This window comes from Lepus europaeus, chromosome 9 (assembly GCF_033115175.1).
Source record: "Lepus europaeus isolate LE1 chromosome 9, mLepTim1.pri, whole genome shotgun sequence".
NCBI lineage: Eukaryota > Metazoa > Chordata > Mammalia > Lagomorpha > Leporidae > Lepus > Lepus europaeus.
In genome coordinates, this window is record NC_084835.1 from 94,272,983 (window position 1) to 94,295,716 (window position 22,734).

General features: G+C 47.4%; 1 protein-coding gene across 1 annotated transcript in view; it reads left to right on the forward strand.

Moving 5' to 3' along the window:
- Positions 1–22,734, forward strand: part of SLC14A2 (solute carrier family 14 member 2) — a 52,476-nt gene that overhangs the window by 3,403 nt on the left and 26,339 nt on the right. The window contains exons 3-9 of the mRNA XM_062200269.1: positions 2,304–2,493; positions 3,521–3,649; positions 8,928–9,120; positions 14,122–14,269; positions 15,466–15,600; positions 17,354–17,403; positions 17,912–18,086. Coding sequence (XP_062056253.1) covers positions 2,304–2,493; positions 3,521–3,649; positions 8,928–9,120; positions 14,122–14,269; positions 15,466–15,600; positions 17,354–17,403; positions 17,912–18,086 — 1,020 coding nt within the window. The remainder of the gene's footprint in view (positions 1–2,303; positions 2,494–3,520; positions 3,650–8,927; positions 9,121–14,121; positions 14,270–15,465; positions 15,601–17,353; positions 17,404–17,911; positions 18,087–22,734) is intronic.

A 22,734-nucleotide genomic window follows, 5' to 3' on the forward strand; every position in this document is an offset into this window, starting at 1 on the left:
AGTACTAGTTCTAGCATTAAATCACAATTAAGGACAGAGATCCTTCATGAAGAGTAAGTGCACAGTGACTCCTGTTGTTGACTTAACAAATTGACACTCTTGTTTATGGCATCAGTAATCACCCTAGGCTCTTGTCATGAGTTGCCAAGGCTATGGAAGCCTTTTGAGTTCGCCAACTCTGATCATATTTAGACAAGGTCATAGTCAAAGTGGAAGTTCTCTCCTCCCTTCAGAGAAAGGTACCTCCTTCTTTGATGACATGTTGTTTCCACTGGGATCTCACTTGCAGAGATCTTTCATTTAGGTTTTTTTATTTATTTATTTATTTATTTATTTTTTGCCAGAGTGTCTTGGCTTTCCATGCCTGAAATACTCTCATGGGCTTTTCAGCCAGACCCAAATGTCTTAAGGGCTGATTCTGAGGCCAGAGTGCTGTTTAGGACACCTGCCATTCTATGAGTCTGCTGTGCATCCCGCTTTCCATGGTGGATCGTTCTCTCCCTTTTTTTTTTATTCTATCGGTTAGTATTTTCAGACACTAGTCTTGTTTATGTGATCCCTTTGACTCTTAGTCCTATCATTATGATCAATTGTGAACAGAAATTGATCACTTGGACTAGTAAGATGGCATTGGTACATGCCACCTTGATGGGATTGAATTGGAGTCCCCTGGTATGTTTCTAACTCTACCATTTGGGGCAAGTCAGCTTGAGCATGTCCCAAATTGTACATCTCTTCCATCTCTTATTCCCACTCTTATATTTAACAGGGATCATTTTTCAGTTAAGTTTCAACACTTAAGAATAACTGTGTATTAATTACAGAATTCAACCAATAGTATTAAGTAGAACAACCAAAAAAAATACTAAAAGGGATAAAGTATTAAGTTATTCACCAACAGTCAGGGCAAGGGCTGATCAAGTCACCATTTCTCATAGTGTTCATTTCACTTTAACAGGTTTCCTTTTTAGAGCTCGGTTAGTTGTCACCGATCAGGGAGAACATATGAGATTTGTCCCTTTGGGACTGGCTTAATTCACTCAGCCTGATGTTTTCCAGATTCCTCCAATGAATTGCAAATGACCTGATTTCATTGTTTTTGACTACTGTATAGTATTCTATAGAGTACATACCCCATAATTTCTTTATCCAGTCTACTGTTGATGGGCATTTAGGTTGATTCCAGGTCTTAACTATGGTGAATTGAGCTGCAATAAACGTTAAGGTGCAGACCGCTTTTTTGTTTGCCAATTTAATTTCCTTTGGGTAAATTCCAAGGAGTGGGATGGCTGGGTTGTATGGTAGGGTTATATTCAGGTTTCTGAGGAATCTGCAGACTGACTTCCATAGTGGCTTTACCAGTTTGCATTCCCACCAACAGTGGGTTAGTGTCCCTTTTTCCCCACATCCTCGCCAGCATCTGTTGTTGGTAGATTTCTGAATGTGAGCCATTCTAACTGGGGTGAGGTGAAACCCTCATTGTGGTTTTGATTTGCATTTCCCTGATTGCTAGTGATCTTGAACATTTTTTCATGTGCCTGTTGCCCATTTGGAGTTCCTCTTTTGAAAAATGTCTTTTGAGGTCCTTGGCCCATCCCTTAAGTGGGTTGTTTGTTTTGTTGTTCCACAGCACTTATTATGCACCTACCGTGTACCAAGAAAACATTGACATCACCCTCCCAAGGTCCCAAGTGTCTTTCCCTTTGGCTTTGCCCTGAACAAATGCAGCACCCTCCCCATCCCTACCTGCCTTCCTCCCCACCCCACCTGCCTCCCTCCTGCACAGGTTGTCCTGGAAACCAAACCCAGGAACAAGCAGAACACTTGTCCCCTCTGCCACCTCTGGTTTTGTCTGGGCCCTGACTCAATAATTTTCACAACTGGGCTACGCCGATTTCTTTCCCTGCTTCCTTTCTTCAGGCAACTTGCTGCTCAGCTCGCAGTCCTCAACTGAGCCATATCACAGTGCTCAAAGAGTATCCATTCCTCCCCACTCCTTCCCTCAGTAGGCTCCTGGGGCTTCCTTGCCAACCAAGCCAATGGCTGGAACTGCCTTCAACTGGACTCAGCACGGTGTGTCAGCCTGCATGGCAGAAATGACCACCCACTGGAGATGGATCGCTGGGCCACTCAGAGACTGAGTTGGGCACCTACCTCTCCCTACTCCCCCCTCCCACTACCCCCTTCCCAGAATGAGGAGACATGCCCTGGCCTCTGCATCCCTGGTTGCCATGGTTGCCATGCCAACCATGGCCCAGCAAGACAGCACAGGCTGGACCCTGCTGATGGCTCTTCTCTTGCAGACAAGCCACTGGTCCTCCAGTTCATAGACTGGGTCCTGCGAGGCACAGCCCAGGTGATGCTGGTCAACAACCCTCTCAGTGGACTCATCATCTTCGTGGGGCTTGTCATCCAGAATCCCTGGTGGGCCATTACTGGGATTCTGGGAACAGCGGTCTCCACCTTAACTGCCCTCATCTTGAGCCAAGACAGGTGAGTCCTTCTGTATGGTCATCTTGGCAGGATGCGTGGGGAAGACAGGACCAAATACCACTTCACATGGCAGACAGTGAAGGCCGTGGAACCCACAAGCCAGGGACGAACCTGGGAGGCTCATCTTAGGTGCCACAGTCAGTGGTGGCAGGCCCCAGGCTCGGCGCATTATCTGGGTCTTGTGCCTCCATGGTGTCACTTGCCCAGTCACCATGGCCAGAGGCCTCTGGTGAGCCTAGAGCATCAGGATGTTCGAACCAATATCACACTCCCTCCCAACCCACCTGCTGGTCCGCATCCCATCCAGGCTAATTTCATGGGTTGGCTCGTCTCAGAGAAAAGCTGCCCACACACTGCTAGGGCACCATTCTGGGGCACCAGTCTGCATCTGGCAAGCTGAGAGGCCTCTTACGTCCATGGATGGGAGGCAGGTCTGGGGATGAGAAGCAAACTGGACCCCAGCTGAGACTTCATGTCTGCTTCAACCGGAGGGTCCCTTGTTCTCATTTCCCACTTTCCCCCCATGTCATCCAGCATCCACTCTGTGCGGCAGAGAGGAGAAGCACTCAGACCTCAGAGAGAACCCCACAGAACGCAGAGTCACATCTTCCCCCACCTCCCCTCACTCTACTGCCTGTTTCTCATGTACACACACACCCTGAGTCAGATTTCGATTACTTAGATTCTTTCTATACCTAGAAGTCTGAGACTCCCTGAGAAACAGAGAAAAGCTTAGCCACAGACAAGACAAAAGTGCCATCATTTTAGTTCTACAGCAGCAACGGGAAGCAAAGGGCAGGGTGTGTGTGTGTGTGTGTGTGTGTTGTCACTGAGAAAATGATGGCAGCTCTGTGACCACCCAGTTTTCACTAAGTGGGCTGACTCTGGGCTAAGCATTATTATTAAAGGAATCAGCTTAACTAAGCCTAACTTCAGACTCTCAGGAGGGAGGGTTCTCAGGAGGGAGGGTTCTCAGGAGGGAGGGCCCCACCCAGCAGCACTGATGTCAACCCTGCTCCACCCCCAGGTCGGCCATTGCCTCCGGACTCCACGGGTACAACGGGATGCTGGTGGGGATGCTGATACCTGTGTTCTCGGAGAAGAGTGACTACTTCTGGTGGCTTCTGCTTCCTGTCATCTTCGCAACCATGGCCTGGTGAGGCACCTCTCCCTCTCTCTGCTCATGGGTCCACAGGGTCCCAAGGCACTTGTGTCTTAGACTGGACAAGGGACAGCCCATGTACCGTTATGGGGCCCAGTGTCTTCCTAGCCAGGCTGCTTGGTCATGCAAGCTGCCAGGAAAACTTGTGAATTCAGTTGCAGCACAAAGGGGTCGTTCTGGAATATGGACTAACAGAGACCTTCTAAAGCACAAAAAGGTCATCTACTTTCTACCATGCTGATCACCTTGAAGGATAGAGTTAATCATGAAGGCTAGCATTCACTGAGTCATTCCTGCACACCAGACACAGCGCTAGGCAGGGTAGGATCATGTTTATCCCCAGTTTGCAGAAGGGAAGGCCAAGGCAGGCAGAGGCTGAATGACATGCCCCGGTGCACACCCAGTAAAAGGCACTCTGAATCCACAGTATTCGCTACTAAACCAATGTAATCCAGGTCACATGGGGATCATCCATTGTGTGGCTTAGCCAAGCTCTAAAAGCTGAAAGCTTGCCTGTGATGGAATCACTGGCCTGTATAAAGCATAGAGTCTCTTTTTTTAAAAAAAGATTTTATTTATTTGAGAGGTAGAGTTACAGACAGTGAGAAAGAGATAGAAAGGTCTTCCGTCTGCTGGTTGATTCCACAAATGGCCACAATGGCTGGAGCTGGGCTGATCCAAAGCCAGGAGCCAGGAACTTCTTCTGGGTCTCCCACGTGGGTGCAGGGGCCAAAGCACTTGGGCCATCTTCCACTGCTATCCCAGCCCATAAATAGGGAGCTGGATTAGAAGAGGAGCAGCCAAGACTAGAACCGGTACCCATATGGGGTGCTGGCACCCCAGGTGGAGGATTAACCTACTACACCATAGCATCGGCTCCAAGCATAGAGTCTTTGAACTGGAAGCATTGCTTGGAGTCCTACTGGACAATCACCCCCTCTTGCAGTTAGACTTAAAAGTCACTGCGGAGGGTCTGAGGGTCCCAGTAGTGTGCTATCACCGCGCTTGCTGCTGTCACGGTGAACCCTGTCCCCAGCTCCTGACTTCGTGTGTCTGTGCCTCCCTGTTCTCAGCTCCTCTCAGACATGCTGATTTATTCCTGTTCTCAGCAATAAATCAGACTCAGAGATTTATTTTTAACATTTCTAAGAAGGAAATATCTTTCTTTGGTTTCAAAGTCTGGAGTTACGAAAAACAGTTAGCTTAATTTAGCTTAAGGACTCTTTCATTACTTTTTAGTAGTGCTTGCAAATAAATTACTACATTAAGCATTCTGGGCAATTTATTTTTCTTCTGAGGGTTTCTTTATTTCTTAATCCATTGGGACAAAATGCCAAGGCAGCCATTTTCTGTGAAGGTTTCCTTAAAGCCCCCACATGCCTTTGCCCTTGTCTGAGGAGAATTTGTCCTCATTGGCCTACATTTGATTTGTGAGTACATGGATTAAGTCCCTCTGGACAGCCCCTCAGCCACATTGCACCAGGTGGCTGTTAGACCTCACTGCCCCCACCTCCACGTCCCAAAGTAAAAGACAGAGTTGAGCATTTGGCCTAGTGGTTAAGACGCTCGCATCCCAATTCCTCAAATCAAAGTGCCTGGTCTCAACTCCAGGCTGTGCTTCTAATTCCAGCTTCCTGCTCCTGTGGTCCCTGGGAGGCAGCAGTTGATAGCCCAAGTACTTGGGTATCTGCTACACATATGGGAGACCCAACTAGATTCCTAGCTCCTGGCTTCAGCCTAGCCTAGTCCTGGCTATTGCAATCATTTGGGGACTGAAACAACAGAAAATTTCTCTCTGCCTCTCTCTCTCTCTCTCTCTCTCTCTCTCTCAAATAAATAAATACACAAATAACTTTGTTTTAATTAAAAACACAAGCAAACATTGACACCCTACCCTGGGCTGAGCTCTGTGTTACTGCTCCAGTACATTCATTAAACCATTCATGTAGTTCTCAAAATTCAACCAAAATGCAAGGTAGGTATTTGTGGTGTTATTTTTCCAAATTTCTCCATGCAACAAACTTTTTGAGTGCCTGGGTTAAGTTGCCGAGTACAAGGACCATTCTATTGTCAGGGATAGTTACAGATACAAACACGGGAAAGTCTCTCCTCTTGGAGTTTGCACTCTTCTTGGCAAAAGTAGAAATAAACTCATAAAGTAGTTAATTTAAAAAGGATCATTTTGAGGTGTGATAAGTGCCTTGAGGAAAGCAGAATGGGTAAATAGGACAAAGAGTGATTTCAGACATGGTGATCAAGCAAGGCCCTTTTGCAAGGGAACTCCTGAGCTGTCTCCTACATGATAACAAGGCATCTTCCATCTGAAGATCTCAGTGGAGGATGGCACAGGCAGAAGACTCCAATGAGAGAGGTATGGTCTGTTCAGAAAACAGAAGCGGCCGGCGCCGTGGCTCACTAGGCCTGCAGCGCCGGTACCCCAGGTTCTAGTCCCACTTGGGGCACCGGTTCTGTCCCAGTTGCTCCTCTTCCAGTCCAGCTCTCTACTGTGGCCCTGGAGGGCAGTGGAGGATGGCCCAAGTGCTTGGGCCCCGCACCCTCATCGGAGACCAGGAGAAAGTACCTGGTTCCTGCCTTCGGATCGGCGCAGCGCGCCGGCAGTAGTAGCCATTTGAGAGGTGAACCAACAGAAGGAAGACGTTTCTCTCTCTCTCTCTCTCTCTCTCTCTCACTGTCTAACTCTGCCTGTCAAAAAGAAAAAAGAAAAGAAAAGAAAAGAAAAGAAAGAAAAAGAAAACAGAAGCAAGACCAGTGAGGCTGAGGCCAGTGAAGAGAAAAGCGGCAGGGACTGCAGGTGGAGAGTAAGGCAAAGGCTGGGCCCCATATGTGCTGTAGATTCAGTCAGTCCTCTGGTTTTTAAGACAACTGTGATAGGAAGCAGTTAAAGGGTTTTAAGCAGAGGAGGGAGATATAGCTTAAACTCCAACAAATAACTCTGCTTGCAGTGTGGAAAGCAGATTCCAGCTGGAGCAAGAGCAGATGCTGGAAGGCTGCCTAGGAGCCTGCCATAGTAACCCTCAGAGGGGTGAGAGAGGCTTGGACGTGGATGCTATCTGTGATGTGGCCAGCATGATTGAGGGTGAGGGGTATTTTAAGGTGATAGAGACAACAGGACTTGCCTAGAGGCTGTGGAAGATGAGAGAGAAAAAGGAAAGAAGATTCAATACAGTCTCATAATTTCCCCCAGCCCTTGGGTTAGGGACCAGAGTAACAGAAAAACATGCTTGTGGTGGGAGATGGGCACCAAATAAGAGTTGTTTGGACATTTTGTACTTCAGCTGTCCAAGCAGAGATTTTGAGAAGGTGATCAAATACACAGGTCTTGAACTGAGTGGTGTGAAGATGTGGCAGTCGTAGCAGAAAGAAGGTATGCCATCATGAGACTACACAAGCTCACCGCCAGACAGAAGACTTTTAAAAAGAGGAAAGATCTAAGACAGAGCTGTAGGGTCTTCAAACATTTAAATGTCTGGCAGAAAAGAGGGAAAGCCATGGAAAGATCCTGAGAATGAGCTAACAAGATAAAGTCCACTGCGATGGTAGTCAGAGGAGAAAGTAATTCAGTACAGTGGGCGGGCCCATTGAAATGGGACAGGGAATGGCTAAGGATTTGGCAAGATAGGTGCCATCCATAAACTGGCCCAGGGCCATTTGTGTGATGTAATGAGAAAACATGATCTAATGAGATTGGGTTTGGGAATGTGTAGGAGCAGAAGGATTGAGGAGGCAAAAACAGATGAATTTTTGAGGCGTACAGCTGAGAAGAGGGGCAGAGGAAGAGGCAGTTACTGAAGTGGACCTCAAGTTAAATGAAGATAGAAGATACTAAAGCATGTTATATAGTGATGAGAATAATCTGGAGAAAAGGAAGTGGTTGAAGCCACAGAAGCAAGAGGAAAAGGTTGTAGGAGTGAAGTCCTTGACATGATGGAGTGGAGCAAGAACCCCTTGACCCTCCTGATGAAGGAGCAGAAAAGCTTCCATCATATGAAAAAGGCAGAGGGTCCAGTACAGTGAGCTAAGCTGCTCCCTGCAGTGCCAGCATCTCACACCGAAGTGCTCGTTCAAATCCAAGCTGCTCTGTTTCCAATCCAGGTTCCTGCTAATGTGCCTAGCAGAGGATAACCCAAGTATTTGGGCCCCTGACACCCATATGGGAGACCCAGATGAGCTCCACCCAAATGGGAGACCCATCTTTGGCCTGGCCCAGCCCTGGCTGTTGAGGCCCTTTTGGGGGTAAACCAGTAGATGGAAGTCTCTCTCTCTCTCTCTCTCTCTCCCTCCCCCCTCTCCACCTTTCAAATAAGTAAATAAATCTTTTAAAAAACAGTCAAAAAAAAAAAAAGGCAGAGAGGCAGGGGATGTGGAACAAAACCAGCAGGCGTAGGAAAACAAAACATTTCTCATTTCACCACTTCTGCCTTCTTGATGAAATAAAGCCAAGTGGTTGGTTGAGAGTGAAGAGAAGCAGACAGCCAAGTCTTGAAGGGAAAAGTGAAAAATTTTAAGTAATTTTCCTATGCAGTAGGGTTTGAGGCAGTCAGAAGTACCCATTTGAGATTCATACTCATTAATTAAAGGTAGACCATTCAACCAGATTGTGTGATGTCCTATTTTGTGCAGAAGTTCACAGAGTATGGGAGATGGGAGATGTTAAGAATAGGGTCCATTTCAAGGGAAACTTAAATTTAACAGAGAGTAATTGTCTGGTGTTGCTCACTCAGCCTTTAAATGTAGGAATTGGGATTTTCATCCTGTTCTGTCCCAGAATCCATGCTCTTTCCAAGGAAGAGGCCAAAAAGACAGCAGGTACAAGCGACCAAAAGTTCTATTTGCATATTGATAGCTCCCAGTATTTTTACTGCATTCCAGCCTGTGCATTACCTCCACGCTCTGGCAGCCCCTCCTAAAAGGTCAGACTCCAGCCCAGGACAATAATCGTTGTACAACTTGATGATCCAAGAACAATCTTTACACTTTGTAAGGATCACATTCAGTTTAGTTTTCTTGGAAAATATTTAAATTATATATAAAATATTCTACTTAAAATGAGTTCTCTTTTTAAATATTTTTCTCACAAGGGCAAGCTTAAATTGAATATTTCATTTCCAGCCTCAAGTCAATAGATCACTAGAATTTCAAGGGAGCCAGAAATGGCTGTGCCAGAGAGAAGGGAGGAGAGCCCAGTGGCTGATGAGACAACATATACATAAGAATAATCACAGACTTAACCCTGTTCCCCTTCTATCCTCAGCCCAATTGTTTCGAGTGCCTTGAATTCAGTCTTCAGCAAGTGGGACCTCCCAGTCTTCACCCTGCCCTTCAACATCATATTGACCACATACCTGACAGCCACTGGCCACTACAACCTCTTCTTCCCCACAACACTGGTGGAGCCTGTGTCTTCAGTGCCCAATATCACCTGGACAGAGATTGAAATGCCCTTGGTAAGTTCCCCAATGGTGATGAGTACAGAACCTCAAGTCCTACCAGGCCCTCTCTCTAACCAGTCTGTGGATTCCCAGGCTCTCAGCTTCTTTAGAAGCATCCCTTAAAGATGGTAGACCTCAGAAATTTGACCATATCTATACATCCCTTCCACAGATCTTTACTGAATATCTAGTATGTTCTGGGCATTTGTTCAGATACTGGGATTACATGAGGAATAAAGCACTCTAGCCCTTATGAAACCAATGTTCTACACAGGGAAATAGATAACAAACAAGTGAATAGATAAGCATTAAGTTGACAATATAGACTGGTGGTAGTTGAAGCGAAAATGTTAGATAGGATGGTTTGGTGAAGAGGCAAGATATTAAATTAAATTTTAAAATTAGGGTTTTAAAGGTAGAAGATATGGGTGAATTTTCATATGTTTTCGGTATCAGTGGTGCTCAAGCCAGGGCCATGTTGTCCCTTGGGGACATTAGGCAATATCTGGAGACATTTTTTATTGTCAAGTCTAGAGAGGTGTTACTAGCACCTAGGAAGTAAGTAGAGGCCAGAGATAATTCTAAACATTCAACTTACACAGGTAAGCTACTCCTCACCTCCAACAAAGAATTATAAAACCCAACATGTCAATAGGGCCAAAGTTGAGAAACTCTGCCTCCTACCCCACTGTCACAAACGTACATATTCATTTAGTCTACTGATCTCTAGACCTTGAGGATAAAGAACTGTAATTAAAATCTAACTTAAGATTAAATGTATTGAATTGTAAATTTTGGCCTTGTTCATGAATGTAGAGATAGCCAAGAGCTAATATCAAAGCAAGTTTATTGTGTTCCAAGACCTTAACATATTAACTCATTTAACTTTCATAATAACCTAATACTGCTGGCATTATCCCCATTTTACAAATGAGAAAACAACAGCACAAGACAGTTAGTAGCCCAAAGTCAAACTATATGACTGCCTGTGCTTAAAACTCAGACAGCCTGACACAGGTGTTCAAAGCATGGGAAGTCCTCCTAGCCCAAGGCAGGACACACACCATAAGACAAAACTCCCTACTTCTCAATGCAGACCACCCCATCTTAGGGTATTTTAGGTGTCTGCAAGTTCCCTGCATTCCTTGGAAAGCTATCTCCCTTTTTCTTTTGCCCCCACTCTTCTAGCACTACTTTCTAGAGTAGTCTAGACTGTTGCTTCTGTGGTAGTAATGTTAGTATTTGAAAACAAACTGTATCCTCAAATACCACTTGTGTGATGAAATTTCAGAGCCCTTACTACCCAGCCATGCACCAAAACCTCACATGGCCCTGCTGCTGGCACAGCACCCCAGGACTACCATTCAGGGTCCTGCAGGGACAACCACACTCTGAACCTAAACCCAGGTGGGCATTTGGATCAGCAGTTAGGATGCCCACTAGGATGTCTGCATCCCATATCAGATTTGACACCTGCCTCCAGCTCCTGAGTCCAGCTTCCTGCTACTGTGCACCCTGGGAGCAGCTGATGATGGCTCAAGTACTTGGGTCCTTGCCACCCACAGAGGAGACCCAGATGGAGTTCCAGGTCCCTGGCTCCAGTCTGGTCCATAACTGGCCATTGCAAGCATTTGAGGAATAAACCAACAGATGGTAGTTTGTTCTCTCTCTCTCTCTCTCTCTCTCTCTCTCTCTCTCTCTTTCTCCCTTAAATAGCTTTTTTTTTTAATTATTTAAACTTAAGCCATCAGAGGAGGAAACACTCCCTATCCCTGGTGGCTAAACACTGCTACAAACAGCGCAAAAATCTAATGCTTTATCTTTTAAGTTTTGTCCAGGGCTGAGAATTTAGCCACAGTAGAGTCTCAACCCAAGGAAACAGAAAAGACAGAACTCTAGCCTTTAGGGAAAAGCCCACCTCAGCATATGGAAAATGGCCAGAGCAGTTAGAACTGGGACAAAACTCTCAGCTGACGAATGGTCAAGGATCGGCCACCCAGCAATTAGGCCAACTGCCTTCGGGTGTAAGGACCCACTATCCCTGACCTACCTAGAGGTATTGTCCAACTGACAGCTACAGGCCTCCCAGCAGAGGGGTCCTGTGTGCTGTAGGTCAGAGAGAAGTCTCTTGTTCATGTTCAGGATGGCCACTTGTAACATGGTTGGACCTAACCCAGGGTCCCCTGAGGCCCCAGTTCACCCTCTCCTCACCCCACCAGCCCACCTTTCCAACAGTCAGCTTCTTTCTCTTCCACTCCTCCCCAGCCTGAGCTTTGAAGAATAGTTGCCATGTCCTGGCTGCTCTGTCAAACGACAGGGTGCAGTGGCTTCCTTTCTGTTTATCCAGCTTGCTGTTGTTACATGAGAGTATCAGGAGGACAGAAGAGGCTGGGTTCTCGGTAAATTTCCACCGCACACCCGACTGCCCTTCAGCACAGGGTGTCTGCTGTGGCCAGGAGTGCAGCGTGGAGGAGGGCAGGCTGCCCGGTGCACAGGTCACCAGGCTGAAATATGGGTCCCAGCAGACGGAGCTTCATTCTAATCCCAGGCTCCATTCCAAGGCCTCTTGTTCCCTCATTCTTCTCATTCTTGACTGCTTGGGCTGAAAACCCATGTTCCTGGATGGAAAGGTGGAAGCTGGACTCCCCTCAGCACCCCGCATTCCTCAGAGGTTGACAACCCGTGGAGATTTTTTGAGTAGACTTCCAGCCTGTTCCCCGTAGGTAAGCTGAGTTCCCAAGTACCACAAATAAGACTGGATCCCACCATTCCATTCCTTTCACAAGTTTATGGGTTCTGGTCCAGTGTTGGGCTATTAAAAGACCGCCCAATTGCAGACAAAGGCAGCAAAGCGTGCCAGCTCTCTGGGACCCCCATAACACTGTTCCCTAAAGAAATCAGATTGGTTCCAGAATTAACTTGTTTAAAAGTCTAGAATTTCGGAGCAGGTGTTTGGCACAGAGATTGGGACACTCACATCCCATATCCATCCCACATCAGAGTGTCTAGGTTCTGGTTATGGCTCTGCTTCTGATTCCAGCTTCCTGCTAATGCACACCCTAAGAGGCAACAGACAACAGCTTATCTATTTACATCCCTGCCACCCACTTGGAAGGTCCAGACTGAGTTCTGGGCTCCTAGCTTCATCCTGGCCCAATCATGGCTGTTACAAGGATTTAAGGAGTGAACTAAGAGGTGGCAGATTCTCTCTCTCTCCCTCCCCCCCTTCTTACCCTCTTTCTCCCTCTCTCCCCCTTTCTCTGTATCTTTCTCTCTCTCTCTCTCTCTCTCTCTCTCTCTCTCTCTCTCTCTCTCTCTCTCTCTTTCACATAAATGAATCCACAGTTCAATATTAAAAGAATATTTTAAGGGACCAGTACTATGGTGCAGCAGGATGAAGTCCCAGACTGCAGTACCAGCATCTTATGTGGGCGATGGTTTGAGTTCTGGCTGCTCCACTTCCAATCCAGCTCCCTGCTAATGCACCTGAGAAAGCAGCAGAGGATGTACCAGGTCCTTGAAACCCTGCATGCACACATGGGAGACCTGGAAGAAGCTCCTGGCTCCTGGCTTCAGATGGGCTCAGCTCTGGCCATTGCAGCCATTTGGGGAGTGAACCAGCAGATGGAAGACCTCTCTCTCTCTCTCTCTCTCTCTCTGTAACTCTTTCAAATAAATAAAATAAATCTTTAAAAAAAGAATATTTTAAGTAAAAATTTTAATCTAGAGAAGTAATTCCAGTTAGCTTCCCATATCTACCATAGATTACCTATAGCTAATCCCCAAACTGCATGTTAGACTCACCTGAGGCCTGGGTCATGCCCCACACCTATCAAATCAGAATGCTCAGGGAGGGATCAGGCATCACTATTTTTAAAAAGATCCCAATCTGACTCTAGCGTACAGCAAATTTGGAAGCCACTAAGTTACTCAGTACATATTTAGTAAGCACCCTTCACGTGCCCAGCCATCAAGAGCCCTGCCCTCAAAGAGGTCCTATGACCCAGTAATGGAGAACAGAATGAGAGAATTATTGAGCTGGAAGATCACCTGCCAGGCCAGTACACAAGCAGGACACCATCACCCAGAGTGAGCAAGTGACATGCCCCTGCTTGCACAATGTATACATACAAGGCACCCTGGAAGCTGCGGCTCTCAACTCCCAGGCCAGTGCTCTCCCTGTCCTGCCATCCTCCCCACTCCTTTGTGCTCGTAAGGGACTGTAAAAATATGGATGATTCAGCTGAGCCAGAGAAACGCCATCTGACATCATTGCCGACTTAACTGACAGTCCCAGCTGATAGTTACCACTGATAGCCCCCGCACCACCAGTCACTCTCAGGCTCAGGGATGTGTGGGCCTTGTGAGTTCTTTCCATGATCCACACAGTACTTCTCTGCCATGCTAAGTACTCCTTGAGAACAAAGAAAATGCCCTCTCCTCCTTCCAAGTTGGTTCTGAATGGGCAGCAGCCACCACAGAGGACGTGTCAACAGAGGCTTGCTAGAGACCTTAGACTAGGGGTCAAGTTCAGAGGCTCTAGCTTGTGCCTGACTGCCGGGAAGCTGAGTGACCTTTGGTTGAATCTTCTATCACAATGGCCTAGAACATTTCCAATATTTCTGGAATATTTCCAGGATTCCAGAAGCTCTGGAGGAAAACTGCTAGTGCTCTGAAACCCACAATGGCAGATAGTGATGAGGGATATTCTGGTCCACTCCAAGCTTCTCTTCTTAAAGCAGAAGCCATGTGTTCCTCAGAAGCGCCCAGCCCATGTGCTGAGGGCCCCACTTGGCTTTGCAGGAGGGATGCTCAGATGCCTGGCTGGTGGTGGAGTGCGGAGTCATTTGTTCCAGCCTGTGCCTTCCCCTCCTGTTCTCTCACCTTGGCCAGCACCAGCAATTTCTTGTTCCACCCTGTTACCCAACCCCAGCAATGGCTCAGCCCTGGCCTGGGGGCTTGCTCTTTGCATGTTGGGTCCACGCTCCAGTAACCCGGATTCTGTTGACTTTGCAGCTGTTACAAGCCATCCCTGTCGGGATCGGCCAGGTGTACGGCTGCGACAATCCCTGGACAGGTGGCTTGATTCTGGTGGCTCTGTTCATCTCCTCGCCACTCATCTGCTTGCACGCAGCCATTGGGTCCATCGTGGGGATGCTGGCAGGTAGGACAGCGCCCCGTCACTCCAGCGAGGCCCTCTGGCCAATTTCCCAGACGTCACTTCTCCCTGGCACACAGTAAATCTCCTAGACGTAAGCTCTTCCCCCAGAGTTTTAAAACACTGTCAGGGGTAAGGATTTATCGTTCTCTCTCTCGAAGCTCCAAAGGTTGCAGATTGCAGCCAGAGGACACGTGGAGAGGAAACCCATGGAGTCTGCAAACTGAACCCCTGCCCCTGAGGGCAGAGGAGTGGAATTGGGAGGGGGCAGGAAACAGTAACAGACCAAGCTGTGCAAAAGTGGCCTGGCACCTGGAAATTTTGAGTAAGCTGGAAAAGGCTTTCCCAAAGTTGGATTGCTGTTTCTCAAATGGGATTTCCTTTTCCTGCATCTTTGTATATATAAGCCACGTACACACCCATCTATATCATGATGCTCTTTCTGACAGCAGGGTCAGATGATGGAGCAGGGGGCACTGGGAGGAGAAGCCTAATTTTTATTGCATCCAGTGTTTTCCAAAAACTTTGGGAAGTAAACCTTTGCTTTCTCTTTGAATTGGCATTCATTTCAACTCTTCCAAAAATTTCAAAAACAAAAAGAATGCAAAAGGCACCCATAAGTTCTAAATCCAGATGCATTGCCTATTTCTTTGGCTGTAACTTTCTTCCACATTTGAGGGGGTCTTCAAAAAACTCATGGACATGAGATAACTATGTGTGGATTTCAAAAAATTTTTGTGCCAAAATAAATTTAACATTTAATTCCATTTTCCATGAACTTTTTGTAATACCCCCATATACCTATATGTGAATATACATAACTTTCCTGAACCATTTGAAACAGAACTTTTTTAAAATTAAAATATTTCTTTCTAAAAAAAAAAAAAAAAAAAAAAAGATGCAGTTGCTCTGGCCAAAGGAGCAGGAAGGGACTAGAGTTCCACCTCCTTGTCTTCCCCTCACGCAGGAAGCTGTCTGACCTCAGAGTGAAACCTCCAGCTTTGAAAAAGAACTTGAAAAGCACTGCTCTCTTCCTATCCTTGGTTTCCTTAGCCTCTTGGCAGAGTCCCCTTTGATAGGCAGATTTGGAGGTGTGGGATGAACAGTGGGACAGAGGCCACCCTGAGACCTGGTGCCAACCACAGGGTGGCCCTCATTCTGTGGCCCAGACCCAACCAGACACACCACACCTTGTCCCACAGCTCTCTCCGTGGCCACGCCCTTCCCGTCCATCTACATGGGTCTCTGGAGCTACAACTGTGTCCTCTCTTGCATCGCCATCGGGGGCATGTTCTACGCTCTCACCTGGCAGACCCACCTGCTGGCCCTCTTCTGCGGTAAGTATTCAGAAAAGCTGACAACCAAGTCACTCTGACTAAGCCTTCCCTCGGGTTATGTGAAATCCATGGTGACCACTGAAGTACTGAGCAGCAGTGACAGAAGGACCACTTGCTTGGCACCTAACACCAATGCTGCCTTTAACAGCTGGGGCACTTGTGGTTCCTCCTGTCCAGTGGGGTCACCACCACCTCAGGGTCTTGCACAGACACACTGTTGTGAAGTATACAAGGACATCGCATATGCATTTCCTGTGTGCTACAACTCTTTGTTCAATAGTTGTTTCTAGATGGCCACACCAGGCCTTAGGCTAGACAAGGAAGATACACTGCTGACCACATCTTTATGATGCCACAGGCCAGTAAAAGAAAAGTAATTGTACAAATTATTATTAAGGCTGTAGTATCTGCAAAGATTGTTGGAAAGACCCAATGAGCTGATGTCCCTGGGAGAACTGAGACCTCAGATAATCATAGGGCGATGTTATGGAAGCTTGATTTCCATCCAGGAACTAGAGAATGTGCCATCTGACAAGAAATCAGCCAGTCCTTAGTGTACCCCAGCACCAAGCTCTGTCTTATATAAGTATCTGAATTCACTTAGTCCTCCCAAGAATACCACCAGGCATAGACAGTCAGCCCCATTTAACAGGAGAGGAAATGGGACTCAGAACAATTTTGCCCCAGAGCACAACTATCCATGGTAGAAGGAATGGGCAAACACCAGTCCCATCTTTCCAGCAACTTTCCTCTCCTGGAGTTCTTACATTCCCTGAAAACAGCAGGAAAGGACTTGAATAAGTAAAACTAAAGACAAGTAGAGGGCAGAATAGCATCTGGAACAGCTGCACTTTTGCTTTTCCCCATTTAGTGTAGAAGCTGTAAATGATTTCCATGTCCCATGTATCCCCCTCAACAGCCAGCATGAGGCCAGGCACGGAGACAGGGGGCTTGGTAAATATTTGTAGAAAAGTGCCACATGTTGGGGGGCTCAGACTGTAGGCACCATTGACCTTCAGAGAAGGGCAGGGTAAAGTGGCTGGAACCGCCTGGGAAGGCCGCGGGGGAAGCCGGGGCTTATCTCGCACTTCTGGGTAGTATTTTGATAGACACAGAGAGAAGGGAAAGGTGGTTTGAACAGAGGAGAAGGGAAAGGTGCAGGGGTGGAAGCAGCTTGTCCAGAGGCGCCAGCAGGGTAGACAAACTCCCTCAATATGCTTGAGGCCCAACTTCTGCAGGTGAACCCCGCTGCCTGGCTCCTGGGGACTGGCTCAGGTGCCCACTCCAGTCCAGTCCTGATGAGACTTGGAGAAGGTCGAAGAGCACAATAGCAGCTCAACCTCTGAGACAGAAGGGTCCTCTGCTCATATAACGTGTAACCATTCTCTTCCCTGGCATAAATCACCCAGCTTGGCCTAACCCATCCTCAAAGTCAGTGGGAACAAACAAGAGATGGCTCTCCTCCCCAGACTCTATGCAGGGTCACCATGAAAGCAGAGAGAGAGTTAAGGATATATGACTTCCTCTCTACATCCAGGGAATGCAAAGTCTGGTGGGAGATGGGCCACACCTGCCTGCAAAGGTAGCTAATAGTATAGTGTCAGGCAAGCATTCCCAACGAAGGGTATGGAGCAGACACTGGGGCTACAGGAAGGAGAGGGGACCCATGCTCTTGGTCTGAGCTCCCTGTCCTGCCATGGAAGAACATGGCAAGCTGGGAAGCTGCCTCTGATGGTCCTTATTCCCCCCACAGCCCTGTTCTGTGCATACATGGGAACAGCCTTCTCCAACATCATGGCAGTGGTAAGTTTGGATCCCCCTGAACACCACCCTAAAAGGCCCCTCCCCTGCCAGATTTCTGGACATTGAAGAACTCACGGAAGTCTCCTGAATGTGTTATGGTTCCTGGTATTCTGTTCAATGCCTGTGTCAGGGTTCATCCAAGGTTTGTCCAGAGAAGGACTGGCCATTTGGTACATGTGCCTCTAGGGTGTGTGTGTGGTGGGGAGATGGGTTGAAAGAGAGCACAATATAACTAAGAGTGGGGAACAGGAGCAGGCAGATGGGACCAGAGGTGGGAAACCATCCTTGGGTCTATCTTTCAGCTCCATCCTTAAAAGAGTCTGTGCCCAAAGATACCAACATCTGAGATTCCTTGACCAGCTACTCTGACATTCTGAATCCAGAAACACCAGTGCCTCACTGGAGAGGCCCTCCATCGTCAGCACCCACCACATCCTTCTCCCCCAGAGTTCCCGGCCCCACACAGGAGTTTGGGAACACTCTTCAGACCCCACACTTTTATTTCCAGATTGGCGTGCCATCAGGCACCTGGCCATTCTGCGTGTCCTCCCTCATCTTCCTCCTGATGACGACCAACAACCCTGCCATCTACAAACTCCCACTCAGCAAAGTCACCTACCCAGAGGCCAACCGCATCTACTACCTGACAATGAAGAGCAGCGAAGAAGAGAAGTCCCCAAGCGGTGACTAGCCAAGCCCCAGGCAGACCTGCCCTTTGCCTGCAGCTAGGGTCTGCCCCTGGGATCTCAGCTCTAGGCCAATCAGCTGCCGCACTCCGCTTCTTTGCCTGCCCTTGCCTCTATCGAATCAAACACAAGTGTAACTCCCTTGCCCTGAAAGCTGATTGTCTTTCTCTGCCCAAGTATCCATTGTGTGACATTAAAGGAAGTTGGTTATGAGCTTGCCAGAGGTAGAAGCCAGCAGTGTCTTTTACCTATTGTTGGTTTAGAACAAAAACATTCCTTAATCTTTTGGGAAGGTGAAGAGCAGATGCTGTGCAATTGAGCTTGCTGAGTGGTTCTCAGGCACACCCACGGTGGGCAGGTCAGGGAGACCTGGTAGAGAGGGAGCAGCCTAGAATGCAGAGAGATGGCTGGTGGGCACGTGCAGCATTACACGGAAAGGAAAGTCACACTGTTGGAGTTGTCACGTCAAACCAAGCACAACTGGGACACTAAAAGTGCTGAGTAAGGTGTCTGGGACATTCGTTGTTTTCCATTCCTCTACAGCTTACTGCCCTTTTCCAAGCGCCCATGATCAACAGGGTATTTCTCTATTGTTATATAAAACCAGAGGCCAAACAGCTTACCCTGGCCAGCGACCCCGTTTCTCCAATACGCCTTCCCCACCCATTGGAACTAAAGCTTTAATACTTTCCCTCTCCCCCTTCCCACTGCCCCAGTGCTTACAATACTGCACTTCTGCAGCCATGCCCCACCCCTACATTTTGCTGAGGTCGATTATTGCTTTTCATGTTCTCGTCTTGCAATATGCCTCTTCTCTTTGCACGTATCTGTGTTCTGCCCTACCTCACCGTTTCCTAAAAATTCTGCACTGTCTGTTTGGAGCTGATTGTAAGTGGATGTGCTACCTTTATCCCTCTTTGTTCTTCATCTTCCATCTTGTGGTCTCTGTTCTGGTTCACCTGTTACTAGTTTATTTTATTTACTTGAAAGGCAGAGAGACAGAAACAGAAAGAGATCTTCCATCCACTGTTTAACTCCCCAAATGGCCACGATGGCCAGGACTCTGCCAGGCCAAAGCCAGGAGCCTGAAGGTCTATACAGGTCTCCCACATGAGTCCTAGAGGCCCAAGTACTTGGGCCATCCTTCTGCTGCTTTCCCAGGCACATTAGCAGGAAGCTGGATCAGAAGAAGAGCAGCCTGAACTTGAACCAGTGCTCCCATATAGGATGCCAGCATCAGAGGGAACAGGTTAACCTGCTGTGACAAAATGCCAGCCCCTTTACTTGCTTAACATTCTTTCTTGAGCCTTTTATTCAAATAACATTTGAGGTGATATGATAGGCATGTGCTCTGACTCTGCATGTCCACAGAGTTTCCTTCCTTGGATGTATGTGTGGAGTCCCTGGGGGGCAGTCTTGGCCCTTCATTGTCTATAGATGTTGTTCCTTTGTGGCTTCCGAGTGTTACCTGTGAGGAAACTGATGCAATCTCATTCTCCCTTGGTAATAGCCTGTTCTTTCTTCCTAGATGATCTTTAAATGTTCTCTTTATTTTTGGTGTTCAGGAATTTTGTGGAGTTAAGCCTACAAGTATGTCTTTTCTCATCAATCCTGCCTTTCAATCTGCAAACGCAATTCTTTCTTCAGCTCAGCTACTTTTCTCCTAATATTTGGTTGTTATTGCTTTTCCTCCATCTTTTCATTTCTCTCTCTCTGGAACTCCTGTATCAAGAGGTTAAACCTCTTTGATGCCTGTAATCTCTATTCCAAGTTGCTACTCTTCCTCTTCACAGTTTTTACTACTGGTGATTTTGCTCTGCTTTGAGATGTTTCTTCCTCTTTAATCTTCCAGTCCACTGATTCAAGTCCAAACTTTCAACAGACACACTGATGTTTTGAATGCAAAAATATCATATTTGGGGGTCAGAAAATCCTCAGGATGGGAACTAAAAGTGAATCTGTGTTTGTTTTATTCTTTTGCTGTTGTCTGTATCTTCTTGCTCCCCAAATCAGACATAGATTCTGGTAACTTGTGACCCCAAACTTCTGCCCAGTCCCATTATTCTATCCCAGATGGGTTCTTGTTTTGGCTACCCAGGGCCATGTGTCAACTTTCATGAGCTACAAAACTCTGCCTTGAGGCCTGACCTCATTCACTCATTCACCCAGGAGACATTGCATGAGGAGCCATTAATAGTTACTCAAGCCCTAGGCTTGACAGTAAACCAGGAAAGAACCAGGGCAACTCCTGCCTTCACACAGTTCATTTTAAGAGGAGTTCTGGCCCAGATGAGTAGTCTCACCTGAGGGGACCATGAAGTTTGTATCACAGATTTCCTGAGCCACTCAAGTTCACGGCGCCAGTTTTTATCTTCAGGGAATAGACTGGGTTGGGTTGGTCTTCTATTTAGGAAATGTGTCCAGCATGATTTTAAGGATTCCAGGAACATTTCTGTGCTCTTCCTTTTCTGTCCCCCGTCTTGCAATCACCTGCTGCCCAAGCATTCCCAGACATGCCTTTGCTCTAAGGCTTTGAACCTGTTAAAATGTAAACAGTCCTGGGAAGCTAACACATCAAGCATGAGCAATCATTTGCATCTTCAGTTAAAGGAGCCATTTCTGAAAATAGGTTTGCTTATAAAGGAGTGAGAGTGCAAAGCAAAGATGGGTAACACATTTTTAGAGGGTCTTTGGCAAAGGAGACTATGCTGGGAAAAGGCCAGGAGGGATGAGTAAGAGCCTGGAGACCCTCTGCTTCCTGTAGAATGATGAGACTGATCGTATTTGGCTTGAAGAGTAGAAACGGCGAGGGCTGTGGCTGCCAGGTGGGTGTGAATTCAGGAAGACTTTGACTCCATGGAGAGGAGTGCTTGTAACTATAGAATTTGCCTGAGAAATGGAGTCCTATGAGACGCTGAGCTCCTTGCTTGGGCAATGCAGAAGCAGGGACTGGCCTATTGGGAACACTTGTTTTGAGTGTGGGGGCTGACACATATGACCATCGCAGCCTCTTTCTTCCACCTCCAAGTTTCTATCATTCCATGGCCCTGCATTCCCACAGAGAAATGAGGAAGACCCACTGAAGTAGCAAAAAGATAAGGACATGGAAAACAGAGGTACTGAAAAGTATATGATTATTGCCTTAACAGTTTTTTGAAGAACTTGGCCAGTTAGTCATTTGGTCAGTTTTGCAAAATGCACACAACACAGTTGCTTGGGTGGTCACAAGCTGGAAGACCAACTTCACTCAACTAGGCACTGTTCTTGACCTTCTCTGGCCCCTACCCCAGAATTCTCCCTCCTTGTATGTGTGGGTGGATGGGGGAAGGGGGTCCTTCAATCCTCTAAGATCCACCCATCAACAAACTTGATCTCCCTGGCCTGCATTTGTGGTTACAGCAAACCAGGGTGCCCCAGTTTGTTTCTGCCTCCTGTGTGAGTCTGAGTGTTGTTTTCTTATGTCACAAAGGTTGGAAAGGCTTGGGGACTGCTATAATCTAAAACCAGGTGAGGGCTAGCTGTTCCAGTGGGGCATGACTTTTATTCAATAAACCAGTCTATCTGGCAACGTTAAAGGCACTCATATATTATGTGAGATTTCTTGACTTGCATGCTTATTCCTGCCTCTGGCCATTCAGAGAAAAATAGAAGAATCCACAGGGACAGGAACCTTCTACCCTGACTTGAACTATAAATTCCAAGGTCCCAAGGAGAAAGTGGAAGAGAGAATGATGGTCCTTTTTAACCCTTTGTGAGTTGATAACAGGAAGCCCTCAGCCTCCTCCTGCAGCTGCAAGGACTGCAGGAGCAGACCGAAGCAAAGAAAGCAGCTCTTGGGAGAACTGTTGGCTCCATCTTGCTTAGTGAACCTGGCCCTTTCCCCTGCAGGATCTGACCTCCCCAAGGTTAGGCCCTGGCTGTCAATGCAGGTCTCCTCCCTCTCGTCGAGTTGAAGGGAGCCATGAGCACTGTGAAGAAAACTTCATTCTGGAGAGAATTCTGGTTGGCTGAGCCATCAAGAAAAGAGTCTGTGGTTCTTGACCTCCAGAACTTCAGTAGGACCTGTGGAGGCCAAGATCCCACCTTGGCTGATTGATTTCCAGGACAGCCCTTGCTTGCCCCACCCTAGGTCCAGCATGTATGACGGATTCAACCCTTCTAAGAACAACTGTTCCATGTAGCTTGTGGAACAAGTGTGAGCTGCCCAGATGGCTTCTTTAGGGGTGAGCACGTCCCATCTTTACAGATCGGTTATGCATTGTTCACAGGTGGCATCCACCTTTATGTCTGGGGAGGATGGCTGCATCGGGAGCTGGAGTAAGGTCACCACAAGACCTTCAGGGGCCCTTAGGGGAGGCCAGAGCAAAAAGGTCAAGGGTTGGCATTCAACATAGGAGACCCCCCTCTCCTGAGGAGAAAGACAAGGAAAAGTGAAGGCCATTGGTTCTGAACAAGCCACATCCAGGAGAGGCCCCCGTGCAGGGCACTGATCTGCTCTTCCCACCACTCCTTGGAATGTGGGGCCCCCTGGGCTCCTCCCACCCCTCTTTGTTTGCTTTCCTTGCTCAGAAAGCTCTCTGTGATCAGGACCCCTATTCCCGGTTCTAAAACACCTGGTGCAGTGGGAAGGGGGCCATTGACGTCA